Source organism: Mustela lutreola, chromosome 1, assembly GCF_030435805.1.
Source record: "Mustela lutreola isolate mMusLut2 chromosome 1, mMusLut2.pri, whole genome shotgun sequence".
In the NCBI taxonomy this organism is placed as follows: Eukaryota; Metazoa; Chordata; class Mammalia; order Carnivora; family Mustelidae; genus Mustela; species Mustela lutreola.
This window is the reverse complement of record NC_081290.1, coordinates 1,967,569-1,994,298: the sequence shown is the minus strand read 5'-3', so window position 1 is coordinate 1,994,298 and position 26,730 is coordinate 1,967,569. Positions and strand designations below refer to the sequence as shown.

At 47.4% G+C, this 26,730-nt stretch overlaps 1 protein-coding gene across 5 annotated transcripts in view; it reads right to left on the bottom strand.

The window, feature by feature from the left end:
• The window catches only part of PRKG2 (protein kinase cGMP-dependent 2), a 97,945-nt gene extending 80,229 nt beyond the window's left edge, over positions 1 to 17,716 (bottom strand). For all 5 annotated transcript variants that reach the window (XM_059154457.1, XM_059154373.1, XM_059154694.1 and 2 more), the window contains exons 1-2: positions 17,595 to 17,716; positions 6,949 to 7,422 (exon numbers count right to left, since the gene is read on the bottom strand). In XM_059154457.1, coding sequence (XP_059010440.1) covers positions 6,949 to 7,409 — 461 coding nt within the window. In that variant the 5' untranslated portion in view covers positions 7,410 to 7,422; positions 17,595 to 17,716. The remainder of the gene's footprint in view (positions 1 to 6,948; positions 7,423 to 17,594) is intronic.
• Positions 17,717 to 26,730: the final 9,014 nt, after the last annotated feature.

Below are 26,730 nucleotides of genomic sequence, written 5' to 3'. Positions count from 1 at the left end.
TCGGACACCGTGGTGGAGAGCTCGCACCTGGCATCAGGCAGACATAGACGTGAGTCCTGGTTCCGGAAACTACCGATCCCACGACCTTGAGCAAATTCAGAAAACTCTTGAACTACTCTGAGCTTCCACTTCTCTTTCTCGGGTGCCATGAAAAGCAACTCCCACCTCATCGGGCAAGTCTCCCGTCCCCATGATTAAGGAACAGACTCCCAGCAGTTAACCTGTAACGGTCTTCTCAGGCATTTCTGAGTAGCCGGGTCTGCTCAGGGTGTCTCAATGCAGGCCACCGCCGGAAAACGTAACCCCCGTTCTCAAACGTTCTGAACATTCATGCCAGACACAGCACCCTCTGCCTTCACCCGTAGCCTCTGGCTTTCAGATCACCGCACAACTGGACTTCGTCTTCCTTCTTTCCTTATACAGAGAGCTTCGTTTTCTGCTTTTTGGAAGACGTAAGTGAAGACAATACAAATTTTTTAACTGCCCAACTGATTAGTAAAAGTCTGTACGTACACTCCTTCCAATCTTTAATAACCGATTATGTGAAAGCTGGGTATAGAACCTCTCAAGCAGCAACATCTAAGTCATGATTTCATGGAATTAAAAATAAAAAGAAGTTCCTTTCTCTCCCAGCCCAGCACATGCTCCTCTACTGCAAACCGAGTGCAGAGCAGAACTTCCTGGAAGCATCATTTTCAGGGAGACAGAGTAGCCAGGAGCTGTTTGGAATCATACAAAACCAAAGCACTAGACACACGTCCGTTTCTAATTACATATTTAATTTTTTACCAGGGTTCCCAACTAAAATGTAACTTTCATCTTGGAAAGGTGGTATATCGGAGTTGTTAGAACAGACTGAGACAGCAGAGTTTCTGGTGTTGAATCCTGGCTCTGATATTAAGAGCCGTGTAATCTTGGACAAGATACTTAATTTTGCATGCCTCAGTTTCCTCATCCGTAGAATGGGGGTGTAATAATACTACCTGTAGTATAAGTTTGTTGTGAGAATTAAATAATTCAGTATTTGTGAGGCATTCAGAATGGCGGCCGGCACATAGTTTGTGACATATGAATGCTACTATTATTACTACTACTGGTCATTCCATACAAACAGTTCGTCCAGTGAAGAAGCCACATTTCCATAACGCACACTCGAATGCTCGGCCCCTCTTCAGGAAGGAAACCCCGATGATAACAACCACACTCCTTCTCGACCCCTTGATGTAGATCTTATTTCCATGCATGACTCACCAACATGTTCCTATTACCTATTCTGCTTCTGGGGTGGGAGTGACAGAGAAAACTAATTGTCCTTCCTAAAACTAGAGTCAACATCTGAAGTCAGATGGCAAGTCTTTGTTTTATCCTTCCTTTTCAGGGAAGAACAATAGTTTCAAATGATAGTTTTTGCGTTCCTAGCGAAAGGCAGTCATACTAGCAACTCGCCAGATGTCTCTGATTAATGTGCCTGTGTTCCGCCAGACACGCAGCATGAGCTTGTAATCTCGCTCTGCCGAGGCTGAAGTTGGCTAAACGATGCCTACATAAACGGAAAATTTAATTTCAGTGAAAGGTTTGACCTCTGCGTCCATGGTTGTCTTGGTGCTGAAGGCAGGTCAGACATGACCAGAAACGCTATCTGAGTGCTTCCTTGCCCTCCTCTGCCACTCAGTTCTCAGCCCTGAAGAGCGCGGTGTTCCTCTGGGAACCCGTTCGTGCCCCTCCATAGATCGCGAAGTGCACTATCAGGGAGCTCTAAGCCATTCCCTGTGTCACACAGGCCTGAGCCCTGAGGATCCAGCATTTGGTCAACACTGAGAGAGTGAGTAAGCTCTGCTCAGCTCTGCCTGGAAGGAGCCAGAAGCACCCATGCTCTTCCTATCCATCAATAAAGCAGGTGAAAAGGTGCCCAGACTGTCTGACATGAGGGCTTTGATTTTTGTGGGGAGTTTTAAGAAAATCAGGATTGTAGAGGAAACTAACTGCTTTCAAAGTCAAGAATCTCGGGTTCTAAACTTAGCCCTGCCACTGCCCATGACATAATCTGCAACTCTCCTGCCTGTCTCCCCTCTTCTGCAGTAAAGGTTCTTCCAGCTCTAAATCCCCGGCTGTTTGCTAAAATAAATTTATGTCAGAAATCAGAGAACTTGATACACCGTAGTGCTCTGACTCATCATGATTTATGATACTTCAGTAAGGCTAAGTACCTGTAATAGAAACGGGCTCTGTGCCCACATAGTTGTATGCCTCTGAAGATCAAAAATGGTCAGCGGATACAAAGCCAAGTCACTACAAAAGGCCATGATGTGCCGCAGGTTCAGCGCCATTGAAGAGTGGCCCCACCTTGTGCTCTCCTCTGTCTGACAAGCACATTGTCCTTTGCTGTGGCTTTGTCCTGGAACCAAATACGAGTCCTATGTTGCCACACTTCTCTAGGTCATCATTCCCATCTCAGGAAATAGCAGTTCCAGTCAAAAACACACAATCGATTTCTAAAGAAGACTTGCAAATGGCGAACGGATGCAAGAGAAGGTGTTCAAAGTCACCAATCATCAGAGAAATGCAAATCAAAACCACAACGCGGGATCATACCTTACAGGCGTCAGAACGCCTAGTATCCAAGAGACAGGAAATGACGAATGTGGGCCAGGATGCGGAGAAAAAGGAGCTCTTGTGCACTGTTGGTGGGAATGTGAGTTGGTGCAACCATTACGGAAAACGGTGTGGAGGTTCCTCAAATCATTAAAACAGAAACAGCACACAATCCAGTAATCGCACTCCTGGGTAGTTACCCAAAGAAAATGAAAACACTGATTTTAAGAGATACGTACATCCCCGTGTTTGCTGCGGCCTTATTTACAGCCAATGCATGGAAGCAACCCAAGTGTCCATCAACAGATGAATGGATCAAGAAGCTGTGGTGTGTCTGTATGCAGTGGAATATTCCTCAACCATACAAAGAATGAGATTTTGTCATTTGTGACAACATGGATGGAACTAGAGGGTATTGTGCTAAGTAAAATAAGTTAACAGAGAAAGACAAATACCCTATAATTCCACTTATATGCAGACTCTAAAAAACAAAGCAGAACAAACCAACAGAAACACACCCATAACGACAAAGAACAAACTGGTAATTGCCGAAAAGGAGGACCATGGGGGGCTGGATGAAGGGGGGTGTGGAGTGCAGGCTTCCAGGTCTGGAAACAGGAAGCCACAGGGATGAAAGGCACAGCATAGGGACATAGTCACTGGTATTGTAATAGTCCTATAGACCCAATAGATGGAAGCTACACTTCAGGCGAGCACGGCATCCCTTAAAGTGGTCGAATCACGGCGCTGTACGCCTAAAACTAGCATAACATTGTGTCAGCTCTACTTCAGTTAAAGCATAATACGTAATCCAGAATTGCAACATCCAATACAGTAACCGCCAGACACGTGGCTATTCCATTTTAAAGTTAATTAAAACAGGGGCGCCTGGGCGGCTCAGTGGTTAAGTCTCTGCCTTTGGCTCAGGTCATGATCAGGGTCCTGGATTTGAGGCCCACACGGGGCTCCCTGCTCATTGGGAAGCCTGCTTCTCCCTCTCCCACTCGCCCTGCGTGTAATACTGCTCTCACTCTCTTGCTCTCTCTCTGCAAATAAATAAATGAAATATTTAAAAATAAATAAATAAAGTTAATTAAAATGAATATTCCATTCCTCCGTGGCACTAGCCATAGTTCCAGTGCTCACAGCCCCATTTTGCTCTTGGCTACCACACTGGGCAGCACAGATTATAGAACACATCCGCCGGGCAGAGTGTCCTATCGAACAGCACTGAGTTAAGAGTTTCCCAGCACCACTACAGTACATACGTTGTTCCATAGTCCCTCTATCCAGTTTGAGCCCCCGCTTCAAGCCCCGCAGGAACACTTGATGGGTACGGGACAGCAAAGCTGGCATGAGTGGGCTGTCTGGTCGTTAGTGAAGTTCACTTGCCGTTTACAATAACCTCGAGCACGGGGCCCCAGCAAGCTCACAGAGTACCGGGGATGGGTTTTACAGCTTCTCATGAACTACTGAATCTGAATCTTCAGGTCACAAATCTGTCGTCCCCCAATGTTATCTCACAGTTTCTGTTGGCACATCATGTACGCCTAGCGCTGCTGACGGCAAGAGGGCTGGGGATCTCCCCTCACTTTCCTGCTCACTGTCACGTCCGGTACTCATCGGACACACTCTGGTTCACAAAAAGACTAAAAAGCCGTTCAATGGCTTTCTGACTCAGTGTGGAAGCAGGAACTCCAAAATGTTGTTGCCACTTATCAGTCGGAACAAATTCATTCAAAAATTCAGCCAAGAAACTTTATAGAGCTCAACAAGTAAGTCATGAGCACGTCAAAATAAATGAAGGAAACATTGACGGATGCGTTAAATTCTCTAATATCTCCAGTAACTGCCTGGAAAAGTAGCTAAGCCAGCGAGTGCCAGGTGCCGTCCTCTTATCAGTTAAAGACGCTCCCCCCTTTTCTAATGCTCTCACTCCTAGAAAATTGTTTCTTGCAAGATTTTTGGTAGACTCTATAAAAGAAATATAATAATATCCAAAGTTTACTTGAGGCTTTTCTCTAAAACTAGAACTACTTGAAACTGGAAAATGATTTGTAATGCTGACTAATTTTTAAAAAACTGGAAAATTTAAAGTCTCTGACTTGATGATGTTAGTCATCTATATTTAGGCAGTTATTCCAAACTTAAGAAGAAAGACATCTGCAAGGGAGATTGCAAGACAACTTGAGGCAAAAACTGCTGCACAGGAACCTGGGGCACAAACCAATCCATGAAAAAAGAATGGATGGTCCCCCAATTCTAATTATTGTTTTCAATTTAGAGCCACAATGTTTTATGGAAGTGTAGGAGGGAACATTAGGACAGGGATGATCTAGCTTGGTCTCTTTGGGACTTATTCATTAAAAAAACAAAAACAAAAACAAGCCATTAGCCTACTTCTTCATCATGGCCTTCATGTAGACTCGTACCCATGGCTTGCCTTTATGATGAAGGGAGTCATTTTTAGTCCTCATTCAAGAGCTCTAATGTTTTCCCTCCTGTGTCCCACTCACTATAGACAGGTGGTTTGGCTCAGAAACTGACTGCACCTAACTACTGCTTTATTTTCCTGATTACAAAAGAGTTAATAAAGAAATACAAAGAAAGAAATTTTATACAAAGGAATATGTTTATCTTGGATGGTCCAGTTCCCTAACACCAGGAGAATGGTGTTCTGCCTCAAGATGGACAAGTCTTTGGAAAAAAAGAATGAACACAACTTGTGCTCAAGAGAAATCTGGTAGAATATGTAGGGGCAGGTCAAAGAAGATGAATTGCTATTAAATTCTCTGATGCTTCTCTTAGATATACAAGAACATTCCTATTTGAAAGATTTTTGGTGGGACAAATAATATACTGTGCTTACATACATATAATAATATACTACGTAATAAGTAATATTACTATATATGAAAATATCTCTGTTATATCAAAAGAGAAGATTAGATGATTTCCAGCACAAATCCACAAATCCACACCATTAAAAATAAATATTAGTTTTGCAAAGGGAGTAGATACAACCTTCCTAAACCAAATAATAATAAAAATCTTGGCTTACAACAAACTCTTCCATTTTTTTTTAACAGCAAACTCTTCTGAACCCTAATATTAATCAGATTTCTTTCAGCCACAGAGTATTATGATTAATAACCCAGTGTGACTTGTTTCCTTAGCAAATATTTATTGATCACGCACTATGTGACTGTCAACAAATTGATGAATTAAACCTCCCTTTGTAATTCTGTTGTCAAAATTAATCATTTATTTGTTTAAGTCAGATGTTTTATGTTGATTTATATGACTTGTATTTATGAATAAGTTAAAATTTGTTTTAAATTCACAAATCCTGCATTTTGCTCAAGGGTTCCAGGCTCAGCCAAGATGTTATCAAGGTGAAAGATCTAATTTCAACTAAAAATGTTCATTCACTTCAAAATAATACAGAAAAGAGACCCTAACTTGGGTTGTTTCTAGTCAGTCTTCCCAGCTTGGGAAACCCAACCTTCAGTAGGAAAAGAAATGTGCGTGCACGTACCAGAGCGCTATCATCAATATTTATAATTCCTCGTAAACATCTTTATTTTCAGAATTCATGCTTTTGATTGCTCCCTCCACCTGAAATGCCCTTTCCACCCCATCCAGGCTTTTTTTCCTCCTTCAGACCTCAGGAAAGGTCACCTGCTCAGCCAGGCCTCCAGGACAACCCCAGTTGTGCGGTTTTTGCCCGTCTCTCCCCGGACCGCAGACAGCGGCACGATACCGATCCAGTTGGTCCCATCACACGGTGTATCCTGGTTAGTAATGACCCGCATCTGCCGGTCTTCGCGGAGACTGCGGCCTCCCCCGAGGAAGGCTCTGCCCCTGTCCGCGCTAACACCCGCCGGGCATCTAACACCGGCGGGCCGTGGTGCTCCCTCGCGCCGTGGGGTGCGCACGAATTCGCCCCCCTCTGAGGATCCCGCTTCTTCCTTCCCCTGACGCTTGCCGTCGGTGCGGGCAGCAGGGTTGAGCCCGCACACCGAGCATGCACGGTGATCCGTGCCCGCATCCAAGCCCACTCCTGCGGGCAGACCTCCTGGGACCCCCTCCGCGCGCAGCCCTCGGGGCGCTCAGGATGACCGACCTGACCTTCGCGAGCTCAGCTCCCGGGTACACGCATCCCAAGGGTCGGCTGAGCGCCGCCCCCGTAGAAAGGGGGGCTCTGCTTCGAGGGGCCCTTCTCCAGGACCCACCCAGGCTGGAGGTCCCCTGCATCCACACCCGAGAGAGGTCGTGTCCCCTTTCCCCGAAGCGGCCGGAGGAGCCCCCACCCCCGCCCGCCCGCCCTGCCCGGCCGGAGCGCGCGCCCCTCACCTGGAGTCCTTCCTGACTCTCGCCTTCTCGAAGGAGAACTCCGGGGGCTTGTTGAGGTCATAGGTCCGGCTCGTGGGCTCCGCAGACACCCCGGCCTTTGCCCCCCGCCTGCTGTGCAGGGAGACCAAGCCCGAGGCCTCGCGGTGGACGTCCAGCGGCGCCTTCCCGGGCGAGGCCTGCGGCGCGCCGTCGCCCTGCGAGCGCACCACGTCCTGCAGCTGGTTGAGCTGGACGCACTTGGCCTGCAGCTGCTCCGTGAGCTCCGCCACGGCCGCCGTCTGCTTGGCCAGCTGCTCCCGCAGCTCCTTCAGCTGGTACTCGCGCTCCTGGACGTCCGCCTCCCTCCGCCGCAGCTCGCGCTCCAGCTCGGCCACCCTGGCCCGCAGCGCCTGCACCCCCGGGGGCCCCGCGCGGCCGTCGGGGTGCTTGGCGTGCTTGGGTTTCACCGACCCATTGCCCATCTTGCTCCAGGACCTGCGAGAAGGCAGAGAATCGGGGTGACCCAGTGCGCGAGGGACCCACGTCCCGGCCTGGCGTGCCCGCCTCATCCCGACCTGGGTCATAAGCGTGAACCCCGCGGGTCAGCACTACTGACAGTGATGCCCCTGCTTGCAGGTGGCGAGCGAGCCACTGATTTCCTTCACCTCCCCGTGAGCTGGCACTTGGTTTCGCTGCCCCTGTCCCTGTCACGATGGCACAGGTGTCCCACCGAAGCACTGTGCGCCAGCGGCCGGAGCTCCCTGCACTTCCCTCCGCTCATTCTCCCCGGACAGCCGTCGAGGGCCCCACAACAACACTGGACATCAGCGCGGCCAAGAGGCCACACGAAGGAGCAGCTACAGAAGCAGAGGCTCGGCCTGGGCACGCTCTCCCCGCTCCCTGTGCAGCCGCAGCAAGAAACTACTCCCTGATCTAGAAAACCGCCTCTGCCTTCCTCCTGCCGACCAGACTGAGCGGTGCTGCCGCCTTGTTAACGCGTTCCTCCTGCTGGGGCACCCCTGTGTTCTGTATTTCCCTGTTAAAAAGTTCTGGGCAACTGTTCCTAGAAAGTAGAACAGAGGGATAAGGAGTCGTTGACATCCTTTACGGAATATCCTAAAGCCAAGGTTTATCCCAAAACGATGATGTGCGGTGCAAGGCTCCACTCCTTTCCGGTTCCCAATATGTTCAGCGTAGACCCCAAAGTGCGTCCCTAACCAGCAGATCTGGGGGGGGGGGGGACATAAACAAGAATTATCAGGGTGGTTTTAATTCTGTCAGAATCCTTTCATTGTTGTTCAAAGCTCTGTGTTTACTGTAACATTCCTTATAAATACAAATAACTGGCCCCGCAGACTTGTGATTTCACTGATATTATTACTTAAGTGGGAGATAAATTAGGTATCAGGCTTACTGAATCAATTCAATGAAAATTTTTTAAAAATCGCCTGCAGATCAGAAGCGCATATGAGCAAAACGAGTAAGGAGAACTTGAAAAGGTGAGTTCGGAAAAACACTGCTTTGATTAATTCCCATTAGGTGTAAGTCTTTTTAGGCTACCTATCTAAACGTCATACTTCCACATGTGTACTTTTTGACAACCATAGCTCAAGATGCATTATAACAGTTAAGTTTAAATTCTCTCTCATGATATAACACCCGAAGATCTAGATGACACTTCGTAATTACATAAGCCACATATTCTTGCCCCTCTCTCCCTTTAAATTTCAAACTCAAGGAGAAATGAAATGCTCAGACTGATTTCACTAGCTCCCCCAGAATAATCGTGACCTCTACAGCAATAAAGGCAAAGACAGACAGATCTAAAACAGCCTCTAAGCCTCAAGCAGATGCAACCAAATAGCCAATGCACATCGCCTGAGACAGACGGCACACACAGCAAATAAACGTACTTACAGAAGTAATCTCGTAATGCCCAGATATTCCTCATAGAATTCAGAGGTTCAGAATAGGCATTAATAAACATTAGCCTCCAGAAAACTGCCTTGCTATGTTGCAAAGATGTGGCAGGTTTAACCTTTAAGTTTCTCTTGACTTGGCGGCATTTACTATTACATATTAAGTAAGAATACATAAAAAGGTTGAGGAGACTAGAATTCAATGAAGTGGACACCCTTGTATCCAAATAAGCAATTCAGAAGACATTAGACTGGGACCTAGGAATAAACCTGAGTGGAATTCTGCATGGCAGGTGTGAGATGGAGCTCCCAGGGGTGTCTTAAATTAATGAGTGCACAAGTTTTTAACATCCAGCAGTAACCCATTTCCTAGACATGCTTTTTAGGTCCATGGACAAGCATTCCCAACCGAGGCAGGTTGGAGGAAGGGGCAGGTTGAAGGAAAAGGGATTGCCTTATAAAGAAAAGTGAGCATAAAAACTTTAAAATGTAACATTAAACTAATTTACTCTTTATTCATAGAACAACTGTTTACTAAGGCCGAAGGCAGTGCCACAATGTACTGTATCAGGGGCATAACTCCATGGATTTGGAATCCAATTGGACAGAGAGAAGAGTTCCAACATTCTTAATATGAAAAGGCTTAGAAACATTTTTGCTCTATGTATGGTACTCAAAATACCCTATTCCGATCCAATAATTTTACAAGCTTGAAACACAATGAAACAGGTGTTAAGATCTCCCAAAACACCAGCTCTTCCCCCCATTTTAATGCAGATGCTTTAGAAGCTGTGTAAATCCTTCAAGCCAAGAATTCTTAAGAGGGGTGAAATTAACTGGTCTTTCAAGTAACAAATTTAAGATATGTAAGTCGGTTACTGAATGGCTCAATACTGAGTCTGATTTCTCAGTGAGCTCACTCATTTAAATTTTGTTGTCCCTTAAGCCAAGGCTTCAAGTGCCTGGCTTCACAAAATCTAATTAGATTCACTGTTTCCTATATCAGTCACTAAGATAGATAAGCTATTTCTCCAAAATGTATTGCTAGCCACAAGGAGAACATATTGTTAGAAACACAGGATGCTGCCCCATCAAACTAGCAACTACAGGTTATTAAAGTTATTGTTAGAATCAGAGGGCAAGACTTGATGTAATAAGAAATGAACTTGGAGATAAAGATGAGAATTTAAGGTGAGCAACAGAGTCAGGCCAGCCAGGGTTTGGAAGACAACCTGCCCTTTCCGGTTGTGTGACCTTCTACAAATGACTTAGAATCCTGTTTTCCAATCTAGGAAGCGGGTATAATTATATTCAGCTCATAAGGTCATTATGAAGATTATGTTTACAAGGTATCCTGTACAATGCTTGACACACAACAGGCCCCAAGTAGCTCTTACAGTGCTGGAGACAGACACTGAGTGTCTCGGTGGGAGGAACTCCCAGAAGAGATCATTGGTGGTTGGGACAAAGTCTAGCATGTTGGATGTCTTCCAGACAAGAGGTCTCTAAAGATGCCAGTTATTCCCTGGGGGTGAGGGGAACCTTACTCTGCCTGGCTTATCTCTTCCATTAAAGAAAGAAATGATTCTGGAACAGCCTGGGCAACCTTCCCTGAGAAGGGAAGCTCCACCTAAGAATGGAGACCAGAAAGCTTCATGAATGACCCAGCTCAGGATCTAGGACTGTAAGGACTAATGACAAGCTTTGTCATTCCCTCACACTGCCTCTACCTGTTTGCACATATTCAGGGTAAGCCCTCAACCAAAGGGGCCTACCGAACTATCTGGGAAGACAATTAATTAAAAAAAAAAAGAAAAAAGAAAAAAAAAAAGGCTCACCGTGAAGGTGGGATTCTTCTGTCTCCATAAACAGGCAAGAGGAATGGAATGAGTTGTGGCATTGAGCAAGAAAAGAAGAAAATACATGCAATTTTAAATTATTATTACATTAATTTGATCGCCACTTAGGAAATATCCCATACAAGAAGTACCGGAAAAGACACAGGAGAAGCCAAACTGCCCGTGAAGGCTCTTGCCTGTGGTCGAACACCTGGCAGCCAGTGTGGGGGCAGTTGGGCTTTGTTGTCTGTGTTTTCCTCCAGCCCTAAACTAGTTTGAAACCACAATCTTGGCTCTGATCTAGATGATATCTATTTCTCTCTCTCCCCATATGGAGTCTGACATAAATACATTTATCTGTAAATATGGGAGATGATATAGTGCTGACTAAGGTGACATAGCCAGACTCTCAACCCAAGCAGTTTCCTTAGTATATATCTGTCCTTGGGCATGACTTTGGGCTTGGGTGTCAATAATAGAATAGATGGACAGACCCACGGACAGAGCCACGGGTAGATAAAAGCCACTATGCACATCATGTAAAGTTGTTAGAGGGTCAAATAAGAAAAGCCATATTAAACATTATTACTAGTACTGTTACCATTATTTAACATTATTACTAGTACTGTTACCATTATTTAACATTATTACTAGTACTGTTACCATTATTTAACATTATTACTAGTACTGTTACCATTATTTAACATTATTACTAGTACTGTTACCATTATTTAACATTATTACTAGTACTGTTACCATTATTTAACATTATTACTAGTACTGTTACCATTATTAAACAGTATTACTAGTACTGTTACCATTATTTAACATTATTACCAGTACTGTTACCATTATTTAACATTATTACCAGTATTGTTACCATTATTTAACATTATTACTAGTACTGTTACCATTATTTAACATTATTACCAGTACTGTTACCATTATTTAACAGTATTACTAGTACTGTTACCATTATTAAACATTATTACTAGTACTGTTACCATTATTTAACATTATTACTAGTACTGTTACCATTATTTAACATTATTACCAGTACTGTTACCATTATTTAACATTATTACTAGTACTGTTACCATTATTTAACATTATTACTAGTACTGTTACCATTATTTACCCAACAAAATAACTCATCTTAGTAGAAAAATGTACTGATCAAGAAACATGGGGGCGCCTGGATGGCTCAGTGGGTTAAGCCGCTGCCTTCGGCTCAGGTCATGATCTCAAGGTCCTGGGATCGAGTCCCACATCGGGCTCTCTGCTCAGCAGGGAGCCTGTTTCCTCCTCTCTCTCTCTGCCTGCCTCTCTGCCTACTTGTGATCTCTCTCTGTCAAATAAATAAATAAAATCTTTAAAAAAAAAAAAGAAACATGCACTGAACGAACACAATATTATCAGAGAACAAAGTCAGTGGTGATACAAGCCGACTTAAAAACTTACTATTAAAAAAGAGACTTACTATAAAGCTGCAATAATCAAGACAGTGGTTTTAGTGAAAGATAGACGAATAGATCAATGGTACATAATAGAGCTCAGAAATAGACACACAAATATAGTTAACTGGGCTTTGACAAAGAAACAAAAACAGTTCAGTGGAGAAATAGTTTTTTAACAAACTGGACACACACACATACACACACTCATTAATCTAGATACAGATCTCATATCTTCACAAAAATTATCCTAAAGTGTATCAAAGACCTAAATATAAAACACAAAACTATAAAATTGCTAGTAAGACAACAGAGGCAAAATTCTAAGTGATCTTGGGTTTGGTGATGACTTTTTAGATAAAACATCAAAAGCACAATCCATGAAAGGAAAAAAGTTGATAAGGCAGACTTCATTAACATTTAAAACATCTGCTCTGCAAAGACACCATTGACAGAATGCACCAACAAGCCACAGACTGGGAGACAGCACTTGCAAAGCACATATTTAATAAAGGACTAGTATCCAAAATATACAAAGAACACTTAACATTCAACAATAGGAAAACAAACAACCCAGTTAAAAAATGGGCAAAAATAAGGGGTGCACGTGTGGCTCAATCAGTTAAACATCTGAATTTAGCTCAGATCATGATCTGAGCCCCCATCCCAGGGGGCTGGGACCGAGCCCCACCTCTGGGCCTTCTGCTCGGTGGGGAGTCCACTTCTCCCTCTCCCTCTACCTGCCTCTACCTCCCTCTACCTGCCGCTCTGCCTGCTGTGCTCTCTCACTCTCTCTCAGTCAAATAAATTAATAAAATATTTTTTAAAATGGGCAAAAATCTAAGCAGATATGTCACCACAGAAGATACACATGTAGAAAATAGGGATGTGAAAATATGCTCAACATTGTATGTCGTTAGAGAATCTCCAAATAAATCAGTCGTGAGATACCACCATATACCTATCAGAATGACCAAAATCCAAACACTGACAACACCAAATGCTGGAAAGAATGTGGAGCAGCACGAACTCCCATTCATTGCTAATGGGAGTGTGAAGTGATACAGTCACTCTAGAAGACAGTTTTGGAGTCGCTTATAAAGCTACATAATTATATAATCCATTGGTCATGTTCCTTGGTATTGATTTGACTGATATGAACATGTACGTCCACACCAAAACCTGCACATGGATATCTGCAGTAGCTTTATTCATAACTGCCGCAACATCGAAGCAATCGGTATGTCCTTCTTTGGACAGACAGATAAACAAACTGCGGTAAACCTAGACAACGAAATATTATTCAGGGTTGAAAAGTTGTAACGATGGAGCCATGACAAGACATGGAGGCATTTTAAATACACATTGCCAAGTGAGAGAAGTCAGTCTGGAAAAATCTAGTTACAGCATGATTCCAACTATTTGACATGCAGGAAAAGACAAAATTTAGAACACTGAAAAGATCCGTGGTTGCAGAGACTTCGAGAGAGGGAAAGAGGAAAGAATAGGAGGAGCACCGGCAGGTTTCAGGGCCGTGAAATTACTGTGCGATGCTGTGACGGTGGATACGCGTCTTGCACATGTGTCCAAACCCACCGAATGTACAATACAAAGAATGAGCCTTATTGTTAACTAGGTACTTGAGTTAATAATCATGGGCCAATCCTGGTTCATCAATTATAACAAATGTAACATTCATTATCATACTATATATATATATAAAATATATAATATAATAATAATATATATTTATAAATAATATATAATATACATAATAATAATATATATTATTATACAATTGTATCAATGTATCACATTGATACAAGATATTAAGAATAGGGGATAGGAGGAGGGGGCAGGGGAGCATATGGAAACTCTGTAATTTTCGCTTAATTTTTCTATAAAACTGCTCTAAAAACTAAAGTCTATTAATTTAAAAAAAACACATATTAAAGAGTGAAGGCAAAAAAGCTGACAGCATATCCAGGAAACAGACAGATGCATGATGGGAGAAAGAGAGTGACGAGCCATGAAAAGTCTAGGGCAGGAATAAGGCGCGGAAGAATTTATACACCACGTTATGGTATCTGCATTTTAGTGTAGGTCACGTTTTTTTCAAGTTATATGGTCAGATTTGTCCTTGAGAAAAGACTATTTTCTTGGCCATAAATATGGAATGGAGTGAAAAGAGCTTTAGAGGGAAAGGAACAAAGCACAGGTTATCGCGCCAATCCGAGTCAAAGGTGACGGGACGGGGAAAGGCCAAAGTCCCAACCCCATTCTCATGTCTTGAACTTCTGGAACTCAAGATAACTCTGTTTATATGGACCAGCTCCATGGTAGCCAGAAGAGAAAACTGTGATCATCAGGGATTTGGTAAAAGCTATGACTACAGGTAACTCTGCAATTTCCTTGCCTTCAACAGACCATGAAAAGTAGAATCAATGCTTTTTTTTTTATGATATGGAGAGTTTAACCTGAAATCAGAGAAGTGAACTACACAAGCTTTTATAAATAGTCTTTTAAGTCTATGTGAAACTAATGCATTTGGTACTATCCTTAATTTGTTTCACCAAATTTCTTTTATAAAATAATTAACCATCACTAAATATATAAACCCCTGCTTCTTTTCCCTGAGGTGAAGCACACAGAGCTGCCATTGTGAGAACAGCTCAATTCCCTGTCGATGCTACAGTTAAAACCATCCTCCGGTCTTGTGACTGATGACCCGGGACTCAGTTTTGAATCTACTGTGTGTTTTCTGTAGCCACAGCACGGCAGTACGAGAGCAATCTTCTTTCCTCAGGCAGTCATATGAGCTCAGTTTCAGCTACCCCAGAGGTTGACTCTCTCTTTGAAGGGCCTCTCCACCTAACAGAATGTTCATAGTGAATTTTACAAACGACACATATCCTGTGTTTTCACTGTCCAATGTGGTGGCATGCCATTCAGCTATTTTTGGGTGCTGCAGTATCCGATAGACAGGCCAAGACAGAGAAATGTAATTTTATAGGTGTAGGTCAGGATATTACAGCTGATGGAACTTGAGTGGTGATAAGGAGAAAGAGAACAAAGATTTGGAAATTTCCACTGTGGCAAACTGGGTAAGAGGGGATGTCATTAACCAAAAGGAGGAACAGATTGGAGGGATGAGACAGGGAGTCCAATTCTGGACGTGCTCCGTCTGAAGGGCCTGTGGCACTAACATGGAGGACTTCAGTAGGCCGTAAGACGTGAGCCCTGGACGATCAGGAGCACGGAGGTGCAAATGGGTCTGATAGCCTCAGTACGGGCTGGAGCTGAAGTAGTGGATTAACGTGCCCAGGAGACTGGCAATAAGGAGAGGAAAAGTATCTAGGCATACATCCCACGTGAAAGAAAAACTAGAGATAGGGTAAGAAGAAGCTACTGCTTTGGTAAAAGTGAGAGAAGGTATGAATGGGTTCATAGTCAGAATGAGATTGGTGGAAGGAATCCTGCAGAGACTAAATAGCTCAGTGTGGTGAGAACATGGGTGTGCACAGAGGGGAAAGGAAGGAAGGAAGGAAGGAAGGAAGGAAGGAAGGAAGAAAGAAAGAAAGAAAGAAAGAAAGAAAGATAGATGATCCCAATATTTTGATCTGAGAAGGCTGAGAGGAAGGTAGTGCCATTAACGGATTCATTCGTTCAGAGGTGAAGACAGCACCATCTACGGGCTGGGCGCCGAGACATTGACTCAAGTCAGGGCAATGAGCATGCTTTATGGGGACAGGAATGAAGCGGACCTTATCTGTGTTGAGCATAAGGTGTCTGAGTGTCATCACGGTCGAAATGCTGAGCAGAGAGCAGCAAAAAAGAAAGGTGGAGGCAAGAGACTGCTTTACAGAGGGAAGACTTTGAAGTCCCATTAGTAGATGAGATCACTCCAAGAAAGGGAAGGAATGCCTCTGCCACTACATATGTACATCTAGATGATAGCTACAGATCCCGTTGATTGGAGAAGAGGCAGAGAAGCGAACAAGGCAGACGCGGAAGGCGCAGCTGTACAAGTAAGAGAAGTAGCAGAAGTATCCTAGAGGCCAGGAAGGCAAGGCTTCCAAGAAGTGAGCAGGCGGCCGTTGACATCCCACAGATACACCAAAGCAAATTAAATCAGAGGGAAAAAGCATGGAATTTAGCCTTTCACACAAGAGTTGGGATAGAAATCTGATTCCAAAGGACCGTGGGAAGAGCTGACGTAGACAGCAGGGGTTTCAAGATGATAACTTGGTTCATGAAGTGGATTTTTACAACAGTGGGAACTTGAGTGTGTTTGTAAACCCGGAATCATGGCCCAGCGTAGATGCAGAAAAATGAAAACATAGAAGAGGGAGTCACTGATAGGGAAATGGCCTAGAGGAAGACAGTGTGGGATCAGAAGATTTGGGCAACCTCCAGGAAGCACCTGCCTTACCCGGGGCGGTGAGTTAGCCTCACCTGTAAGGACCGCACAGGACTGTAGTTCAGTCTGCACACGGAGCACAGAGATCTCTGCCACATCGTCTGAGGCCGTTTATTTTCCGTTACACAGTGTCTCAGCGCAGGCACAATGGCCTCTCATTCTCCAAAGAGGATCCTCCACCATATTAGGTCCTGCGCTCGGTGCACTACACCGGAGCGCGGAACAGACACTGCGTTCGTCCGGGAGTTAAACAGAAACTTGCCAAGAAAAGAGACAATGATTTCTAAGGAACTGGGGACGGGGGTTGGGAGCTGTACGTTGCTCCCTTCCCTTATGTAAAAAAAAAAAAAAAAAAAAAAAAAAAGCCCCTCGGACCCTCTGGAGCGAGGTGGAAATCGGACTTTTCTACCTGTTAATTCTGCCTCCCTTGTTCCCAGCCTCACCTCCGGCCTCGGCCGCCGCCCATCCGCACCCGAGTCCTGCCCCGCGCTGACCCCTGCTTTCTCCCCCATCCTGTAAGTGGACGATTTGCGGGGTCCGCCCGCTCCTGTCCCTGCATCACTTAGAAACGCAGGCACGCGAAGCGGCTCCGGAGCCGCGAGCGCCCCCGAGCACCCGCCCAAGTTTGCGCGGACTCCCAAGTCCTCGCGCCCGGGCCGCCTCGCCGCCGCTCCGCAGGGCTGGAGGAGCCGGAGCGCACGCGGCCCGCCCCGCGAGCCCCAGCCCCGCAGCGCCGCCGCCTCGGCGGGGACAGCCGCGAGGACCCCCGCCCCGAGGACCCCCGCCCCCGCGCCGAGCTCGCCCCTCCCGCCCCTGCCCGCCTCTTAGGCTCGCGCAGCCCGTCCGCGCCCGCGGCGCCGGGGAGCACGGCCACAGCCCGCCAGCCGCGCGCGCCCGCGTCCCCACACACACGCACGGGAGCGGCGGGTGTGGAACGGCGCCCCGCGCCCCGCGCGCCCCGCAGGCAGCGGCGCACCCCGGCCCCGCGCCTCCCCGCGCGGCCCCCGCGCCCCAGCCCGCCGCCCGCCGCGCTCACCGCACCGCCGGGAACTTTCCAGGTGCGCAGCTCGTCGCCTCGGCGCCGCCGCCCCCGCGCCTCCGCGTCCTCTCCCGCGCCGCCCTCCCCTGCCGCCCGCGGCGCCCGAGCCTGGAGCGCGGGGCCCTCGGCGAGCCCGGCCGTGCGCGGGACGCGGGACGCGCGGCGCGGGCCCGGGGCTCCGGCTGCGGGGGATCCGGGGGCGCGGGCGAGCGCGCTGCGGGCAGGAGCTGCGGCGGCTCGGGCGCTGCCGCCTGGCTCCTCCGCGGGGGCCGGTGCGGAGCAGACGCGCCGGGAGGGCGGAGGGAGGGCGGGAGGAGGGAGGGGAGGAGGCGGAGGAGGGGGAGGGTCAGCGGGGCGGCCGCGGGCCGGAGCGCCGAGCCGGCCTCCCGGAAGGTGGGGTCCCGGGCGCATCCCGGCGGCCGCACCTTGGCTCCGCGGCGAGCCTGGCCGGAGCCCGGCCCGCACTTGCCCGCGCTCCCTCCGCAGCGAGGCCGCGGCGGGAGACGACGTCGGGCGGGAACCGTGCTCTGTGTTATTGTTCTCTCCACTCGGAGCGAGTGGGCCGAGGGGACAGCAAAGTTCGGGGGCGCGTTCGTCTCCCCGCCCCGGTCTGCCCTGCGCCCCCCCACCCCCGCCCAGCTCGCCTTCCCTCGCGGAGCGCTCGCGGGGCGCACGGCCGGACGCGCTCTCGGGTCACTCGCTGCCCTCCCAGCGGACGGGTGACCCCAGGAGCCCCGAGCCGCGCTGTCCCCGGACTCTGGAGCCACAACTTGCGCCCAGTTTGCGGCTCACGGGATCCCGGGGGCAGGGGTTTGCACCGAGTTTTAAGGGGCAGAGATTAGACCTTCGGAACCGGTGGGCCCCTGAGCAGGGCCCCTCCCTGATCGCCCAGGCCGCTGTTGCTCGCCCAGTCGCCTTCTGATTCCATGGTTTTTTGTCTTGTTTTGTTTTTCCCCTGAGGCTCGCATTATGGTTTTCTAAATATATACGTGCCCCGCCGCGTAACTTGCTGTGCTCTGGACTTGAGAGATCCCCGTGTGGCTTTTCCCCTTCCCTCCTGCCACCAGAGGAATTTCACTGGCAAGTCCACCGAGGACAGGGCAGTGTCTGTGCTGAGGAACGGGAAGTACAGTGAGGTTTTATTCTGGAGAAGGTCGGAACCCACCTCCCCGGGGGTTAAACCTCGTGGTGGCAGTGGCTCCTGTCGCACTGGTCAGCGCTGGTACATACGTAGACTTATATAGAAGTGAGCCCAGGGAGGGTCTGTTGAATGGGGCCACTACATTTCAGAAGAAGAATGCAGTCCTGTTTGTTTTTGTGCCAAGTGAAAAAAAAAAAAAAATTAAGCAAAAGTACAAAGTACTTTTTCATGAACATATGCTACAGTCTTCCCATTTTATGCAGGCCTTCAAAATAGCCCAGCTAGAGAAGATGGTCTGGGGAAGGATTCCACAGGAAAAAGAAAAATAATTAAGTCATTGTTAAGTCACTGTCATCATGGACTTCTCAGTCAACAGAATGGATTTTTATGAACAGTCTAACAACAACAAGAAGGAAATCAGATTTTCAAAGTCCTTCAAAGTCCTTTCATGCATTTAGTCCACGTTGCGGTGCGGGGGGTAGTGGCTTGCTAATTAATGGGTCTACATTTTTTTAAACATTTTATTTATTTATTTGACAGAGATCACAAGTAGGCAGAGAGGCAGGCAGAGAGAGAGAGGAAGGGAAGCAGGCTCCCCGCTGAGCAGAGAGCCCAGATGCGGGGCTCGATCCCAGGACCCTGGGATCATGACCCTAGCCAAAGGCAGAGGCTTTAACCCACTGAGCCACCCAGGCGCCCCTGGGTCCACATTTTTAAATGAAGTAGAATAAAAATATCAGATATATCATGCATAGTAAGAATAAATATGCTCTGTATATCTTTCCTTTCAGTTAAATATGTGTATGTAGGGTCAACCATGTAATATGTATTTTCTTACTATTCCTTGAGGCAAAGGCTTCTGTACTCCTGCTGCCCTAGGTCACCCATCTAGTCATTTTGAGGGGAACATTAGCTCCTTCCCAAAGATCCTGTCCTCTGGCAACAATGCCATGCTGAGCTGTTAAAATACAAGGAGTATGGTGAGGAGGAGGAGAAAAGTGACCTTTTTTTGAGCCTTTATTCACTCTTTCAACAAATGTCTTTAAGCAGCTCCTGTGTCTCAGGGACAGTGCTGCAATCCGGAAATTCGGTGGTGAGCGAAATCAACACACGATCTTGGCAAATTAGACTCTACAGTCCGGAGGGGGAGACAGACATCAAACCAATACACACAGAAGTAACATATATGTCAAAAGTGCCGTGAAAGATAATATGACATGGGAGGGGAAACGGGGTTATGATCTAGATGCAGAAGGCTGCAATTAATCATTAACCTAGTTTAAAATGTCTTAAATGATAAGGAAATTTACGGTTTCCTGTGGCTTGAAGTCCCAAGGTTGAGAGGCTCTTGCTGGTAAATTCAGTACCTCAGGGATGTCAGGGTAGGTCTGGGCTGTTTCTGCATCCCCCTGCCAGCTCTGCACGCCAGCTCTGCCCCTGGGTCTGCCCCCTGCCCCGTGGTCCCAGGATGGCCAGAGCAGCCACAGTTACCACAGATAATCCTGGCGGTGCCCAAGAGCAGGGGAAGGGGTCTGCGCCCCAGAGCTCACGGAAGCTCCTCGCCGACCCCTCACCTGTCATTAGTCCGGACCGACCCCCGTGCCCACACCTAAGTGCTGGGTGTGGAAGGAAGATCACCAAAATTGGCTTAAGCTCTCTTCAGAATTTGCCCTGGAGCTTTCCAGAGTCGCATTCTTTGAGGAGCTGATACTCGAGCAGAGAGGAGGAAGTGGCCATGGATGTTGGGTAGGCAACGTAGAGTCTGCCGGAGGGACTCGGGGATGACTCCTCTGAAAAAAATAACATTTCAGTGTAGGATGAGTAAGAGTCAGCAAGGAGGAGAGCCTTCCGGCAGGAGGAACTGCGGGTGCGGTTGACTCGCCAAGTGTTGAAAGACACACACGCGATTTCTCATTTACTATGTGGCAGAAGGGAGCCAGCCTCGGGAAGCCAGCTCGGAGAGTTAGATAACGGGACCAAGTTCACAGAACTCCTAAATTGCAGAGCCTACCTCTTGACTCCTCCTTCTGAGACAGGAGGAAGCCAGAGTCCCGTGGCCTTCCTGGTCACCCACTGAGCAGCACAGCCTCCTCCAGGACGCCCTGCAAGCTTTCCCAGGCCTACCGGTGGTGAGGGACCTGATTCGGGAACAGCCCCTCCCCCACTGGGTCGGCCTTTTGTTCCCAGACCAGACCGGCTGGCCTGGTCTCTGCCAAACACTGTCACCAGAGCGCGAGGGTTGTCCCAGTGTCAACCCTCCGAGGGAGCCTGTGGAGATGCGGACGGTAAAATGCAGGTCTCACGCTACGAGCAGCTCCAGGAAGTACCCAAACAGCCCCGATTTTTACTACTTTCTCTTTCTTGCTGCATCCAAGGGACTGCCCTGGAGACAGCCCCCAGCAGTGCCTCCGTTCCAGACCCAGGCTCCCAGGCCCCAGGCTCCCAGGCCCCCGCGCGACCGAGCTCCAGTTCAGCTCCTCCAGCCGGAATCCGTGGCCTCACGGGAGGCTCCGTAGCTGTCCTGGCACCGGGGACGTCCCGTCGGGCCACCGGGTCGGAGCAGCAGTGCTCACTGTGTGAGCCGCAGCTCGCAGCCGGCCCAGGCTCCAGCGAAGCTCTCCGCCGTGAGCCACCAGATCTCCCGAGGGTGTGAGAGCGTCAGACTCCACCAGGTTCTCACCATCTCTTTGGCTTTGCCCCCCTCCCTTCTTTCCTCTGTCATTTGTCTACTGGCTTGTTTCTCTTACGGCGCTGACCCCCGGGCAGCCGTTTCCGTTGCTACGGCTGGAACCTTAGGTCCCCGGGGCCTTTGATCTTGTCAGCTTTGCCAAGCCCTGACCCTGGACCGAACTGCCGTTGCCTTCGGTGCTCCGGCCCTCAGGGCACCAGCATCCCTCGATGCGGTAACAGAGTGGGGCCGGCTGAGTCGGCTGCCCTTTCTCGGTCTCCAGCCTCCCTGCAGCCAATAACCCCTCTCTTCACCTCAGAGCCACTTATTTCTTCCGTGACATCTCACGGATGCTGCAGGATCTCTCCTTGGGGATCCCACAGCAGCCGCTGCCCCGCGTCACATGTAGCTGTTAACTCCCCGTCTCTCTTACTGGACCTCAGAGCAGGGCCTTTGCGGGATCACTTCGTACGGCCTCAGAACACACGCCGCTCAAATCTTTAATACATAGAAAACAATCAGAACATTCCACTTTCAACCTACTGCCTCGATTTTCAAAATCAATCAATCGATCGATCGATCTTTTTTTTTTTAACTGCTTCCCCAGATGCTAGAGGCTCGAGCGGGCATTCCGTCCCAGGGTCTCTCCTTCCCCGGCAGAAGCTCACTGCTGACATCACCACCTTCCAGGCCCGGCTCTGGGAGCGCCGTTCTCCGTTCCACGCTCGTGTCTTCGACGGGACCGTGACCTCTCGTTTGCCAAGTGCCTCCCTGATGATCCCCGACGGAGAGGAGAGTGAAGCCTGTGGGCATGAACCCAGAGCGCACTTGCGTGGCTTTGCGGCTCACCAGGCAGCGGCCAGAACCTACATGTGTCCCGCACTTGGAACTGACCTCTCCCCCGTGCTCCCCTCGAAAGTCCTCCCTCCTCCACACCACTTTCACTCATTCTCAGTTTTCCCAGGACTCTGACTCCGCTTCCCGCCTCCCTCTCTCCTGTGCCCTTTCTCCTCATAGCCCCCCTCATTACTTTCGGGTACGCCGTCAGCACCCCCACAAGACTGTACTTTATCTCAGTCCCTCTTATGCTGTTTGTGACTCTCTACTCTGTATTATCATTATCTCTGGGCCGTCCCCATCACCCCGAGTCACTGTGAATATCCGGAGGGCATAGTTCGTCTGATTCGTCTTCGCTGACTCTCTTAAAGCACCCGCAGCAGGTCCAGACCCTAGGGATAGAGTAAGCTGTGACGTACTACCCAGGAGAATCATACCTGTGTTTCCACCATTCTTTAGAAAGAATTTGAAGGGGCGCCTGGGTGGCTCAGTGGGTTACGCCTCTGCCTTCAGCTCAGGTCATGGTCTCAGGGTCCTGGGATCGAGTCCCACATCGGGCTCTCTGCTCAGCAGGGAGCCTGATTTCTCCTCTCTCTCTGCCTGCCTCTCTGCCTACTTGTGATCTCTCTCTGTCAAATAAATAAATAAAATCTTTAAAGAAAAAAAAGAAGAAGGAAGAATTTGAAATATGTTCTTGGTTTTCCTTCTGAAATAAAAGCTATTGTTTGGAAAATGACACAATTGATTAACAAATTCATAATCTGCCTCATTAACAATCAGATAATAGAAAGTTTTACTCTAAAAAACTAATACATAAATACTTTTCATTTTGCTTTTCTCTGCACATATTGGATTTGAGTCCATAGTGTGTTGACTTTCCTAAATAGTGATTTTTTTCTAGTTATGGGCGCTCATTAAATAATACAGCCAATGTATGTCAATCAACTATGCACTGAGCTCTCAGTGTCTGGAATCCCACCGTCCTGGGCTATTTCAAAGCATCCGTCCATGCTTTGACCTTGAAGCTCCCTAGTTCCCATATCCAACATCCCTCTCAGCTTCAGACTCCCACAGTCACATCTGACTCTCCTCTAAAATCTCTGGCTCAGACGATATCTGTGCTCCCCAGATCTGCTCAGCCCTGTCTGCCCACAAGGCATCAGTCCCCCGCCTTGCTTCTCAGACGCGATGGTCATCGCAGTGCCTCACGCTGCTGACATCGTAGCAAAGCCGAGGCTAGCACTGCCCTGACCTCGGCCTCCTCGACATTGAGGAACACAGCAGCACGGCTGTGCCGTCCACCATTGAGGCAGCCTAAGCTATTCCAGCGCCCGGGTCTGACCTGTCAGGATCCACAGAACCTCCAGCTTCCCTAGCTTGTACCTGGAGGGGGCCCAAGACATAGCCTGGAGATACAGTAGAATTAATTCCCTATGGAGTCAACTTTGACCGTTGAGAGACAGGAGCCAAGAAGAAGCCGGCAAATGATTGCTTGTCCTTCCTGCCCACCCAGGAGGCAGTTCTGCACTTCTGGCTGCTCTGTGTGACTCAGCAACCAGCTTTGTTTTCTGAAGAACCTGTGGGCAGACTCGTACTGTACCACCTGGAGTCTGTTTTTTCTCCTTCTCTCGCTCATTTCCCTTCTTCCATTACTCCTGCTTCCTTAGGACGGCAGCCCTGATGGAGAATGAGCATGTGAGCTTTGCCTCAGGCTCTGTTGTCTTTTTCTTTTCTTCTTTTTTTTTTTTAAATTTAAATTCCATTAGCCAACTTATACTAGTACAGCATTCGTTTCCAGTGCAGTGTTTGGGCGAAGACGAGATGGTACTGTCTATGGCCACAGCCTCTGTCCTTCTCTTCATGTTTGTCTTTAACGTGACCTCTAATTCCTTCACCGTTTCCTTTCTCTCTCTCTTTACCCAGCTTCTTACTCGGTTTAGTATGCAGTGCCATATACTGAATATCGTATTTCAAACTCTACATAAAGTTCTAGTAATTATAACAGTATTAACATAAAACAGATACATAGGTCAATCAAATGAATAGAGAGCACAGAAGTAAGCCCTGCTTATAGGATCAGTTAATTCACAACAGAGAAGCCAAGAATGTACAGTGAGGGAAGGATAATCTCTTCAGTAAGTGATGCTGGAAAACGGGACGGCAACAGGCAAAGAACGAAACTCAAACGCTATTCTATACCACACACAAAAATTAACTCAAAATGAACAAAAGGCTTGAATATTAGTCCCCAAACATAGAACTCCTAGCAGAACACATAGGCAATAAGGTCTTTGATACTGGTCTTGGCAATGGTTTTGGAATCAGACACCAAAAACAAAAGTCACAAAAGCAAAAATAAGTAAGTGGAACTAGATCATATTAAAAACCTTCTGCACAACAAAGGAAAACCATGAATAAAATGAAAAAGCCACTTACCTAACAGGAGGAAATGTTTGCAAATCATATATATGGTAAGGGGCTAATATTCAAAATATATAAAGAACTCATACACGTCAAAAGCAAAAAAAAAAAAAAAAATCACATTACAAAATGGTCAGCTTACATGGGGTCCCGTAGGCAATAATGAAGAGTTGGGTTTATGTCTATATATAAACACACATTTATATTTATATTTAAGTTTCTCCCACCTTAAGCAAGGGCTTCTTCCATTATATCTTATACAGAAACTCCTCAAACTTCCCGACATCTACGCATCCTATCTTTAGTTCCTCTGTCATCTCTTTGATTTTCAGTGTATTAGCTTCTTTGTGCTGCTATAACAAATTACCACAAACTGAGGGGTTAAAGTAATATGCACTCATTTTCTTAACATTTTGAGATCAGAACTCGAAGACCAGCCTCGCTGAACTAAAAGCAAAGTGTCCTCAGAGCTGTGTTCCTTCTGGAGGCTCCACGGGGGGAATCTATTGCCTTGTCATTTCCGGCTTCATGAGGGTGTCCACATTTCTTGGCTCATGGTCCCCCTCCGACTTCAAACCTAACAGCTTAGTATCTTCAAAACTCTTTGACTCTGACTGTCCTGCTTCCCTCTCTTGCTTGAGGACTCTGGTGACTACACTTGGCTCACCCAGATGTGCGTGGATATCTTGTCTCCTCAGAACCCTTACCTTCATCCATCTGCACAATCCTTTTGCCATTTAGGTAACAGCATCACAGGTCCTGGAATTTAGGACACGGCCATGTGGGGAGGCTGTTGTTCTGTCTACCACACTCAGTAATCTGGTTTCCCACCACTCTACCAAAAACGCTTTCCTCGAGGTCACCAACGACGTCCTTTTTTCTGGTTTCCTTAGACTCTGTCTGGTTGGGTTGCTCTCTCCAGCGGTACCACACGCAACCTCTTCACGTCCTCCCAGGGCAGCACACGTGTCCCAGAGCTTCTCTGTGTCTCCACTAGCTGCTCCTTCTCAAGTTCCTTTGCCGCCGGCTCTGCCTCCAACCGTAAGCGGCCAAAGTCCTTGCTGCGTAAGGCACGGTTGTTCTTCCTTCCTGAGAGTGATGGTCCTCTGGAAAGTAGTGCCCCTTTGGGGCCCACAATAAAGAAGGTGGCGCTTAGAGACGCCCTTGTTTCAACAGCCATCTGCGTGATGGTGGCTCCCAACTCAACCTTTCCAAGTCAGGCTTCTCTTCTGGAATTCCAGAACAGATTGCTCATCTGCCTTTTTAGCATTTCCACTCGGGGACCAAGATGCAAGCCAATCAATAACAACATGGCCAAAAATAAAGGAACATCTTTTTCCCCAAGAACAAACTGTTCCTTCAGTGTCACTCGTGTGCGTGCGCCATTTTCCAGCTAGATTCCTGGTTGGAATTCGAGGAGTCATCCCTATCTCCTTCTCCCCCTCGCTGCCCATGAAAACTTCCTCCTGTCACACATGTACCTCTGATATCCATGAGCCTCCCTCCATGACCACCACCAGCCTCCTCTCTTGCCTGAGCTGCTCCGAGTCGCTTCATTCCGTGCCGTTTGCTTCCGTCCCGTCCCAATGTGTTCTCCACACAGCTGTCTGAGTGATCCTGTGAGAACAGAAAGCTGACTCTGTCGCTTCTCTGCTCAAAGGCCATTAATCTAACAGGCATATACAGCCACAGTGCTTTGGGCCATCGTTATCAAGGACCTATGAAATTACATGAGACCTGGAAAAAAATTATTGCCTCCATGCTACAAAAGAAAAAGTCAAAAAATGTTTAACTGAATATCTATAAAGCATGATATTCCAACTAGCAATTCAAGTGTACATGTGTATTTCATGTGTGTGTGTGTATTCATTTTTAAATCATTTTAAAATCAGAAAACAAAAGGAATAATTCCATCATATAGAAACTCAATTTATGAATTATAAAATATATTGTTTCTTTAAGAAAATTACATCTCATGTTGAATGGGATGCCAATACATTTGAATGTTCTTACTGTGTTGGGGGGTGAAGCCTCTGAATGTCAGAGTGTGTAGGGCCTATAAAAAT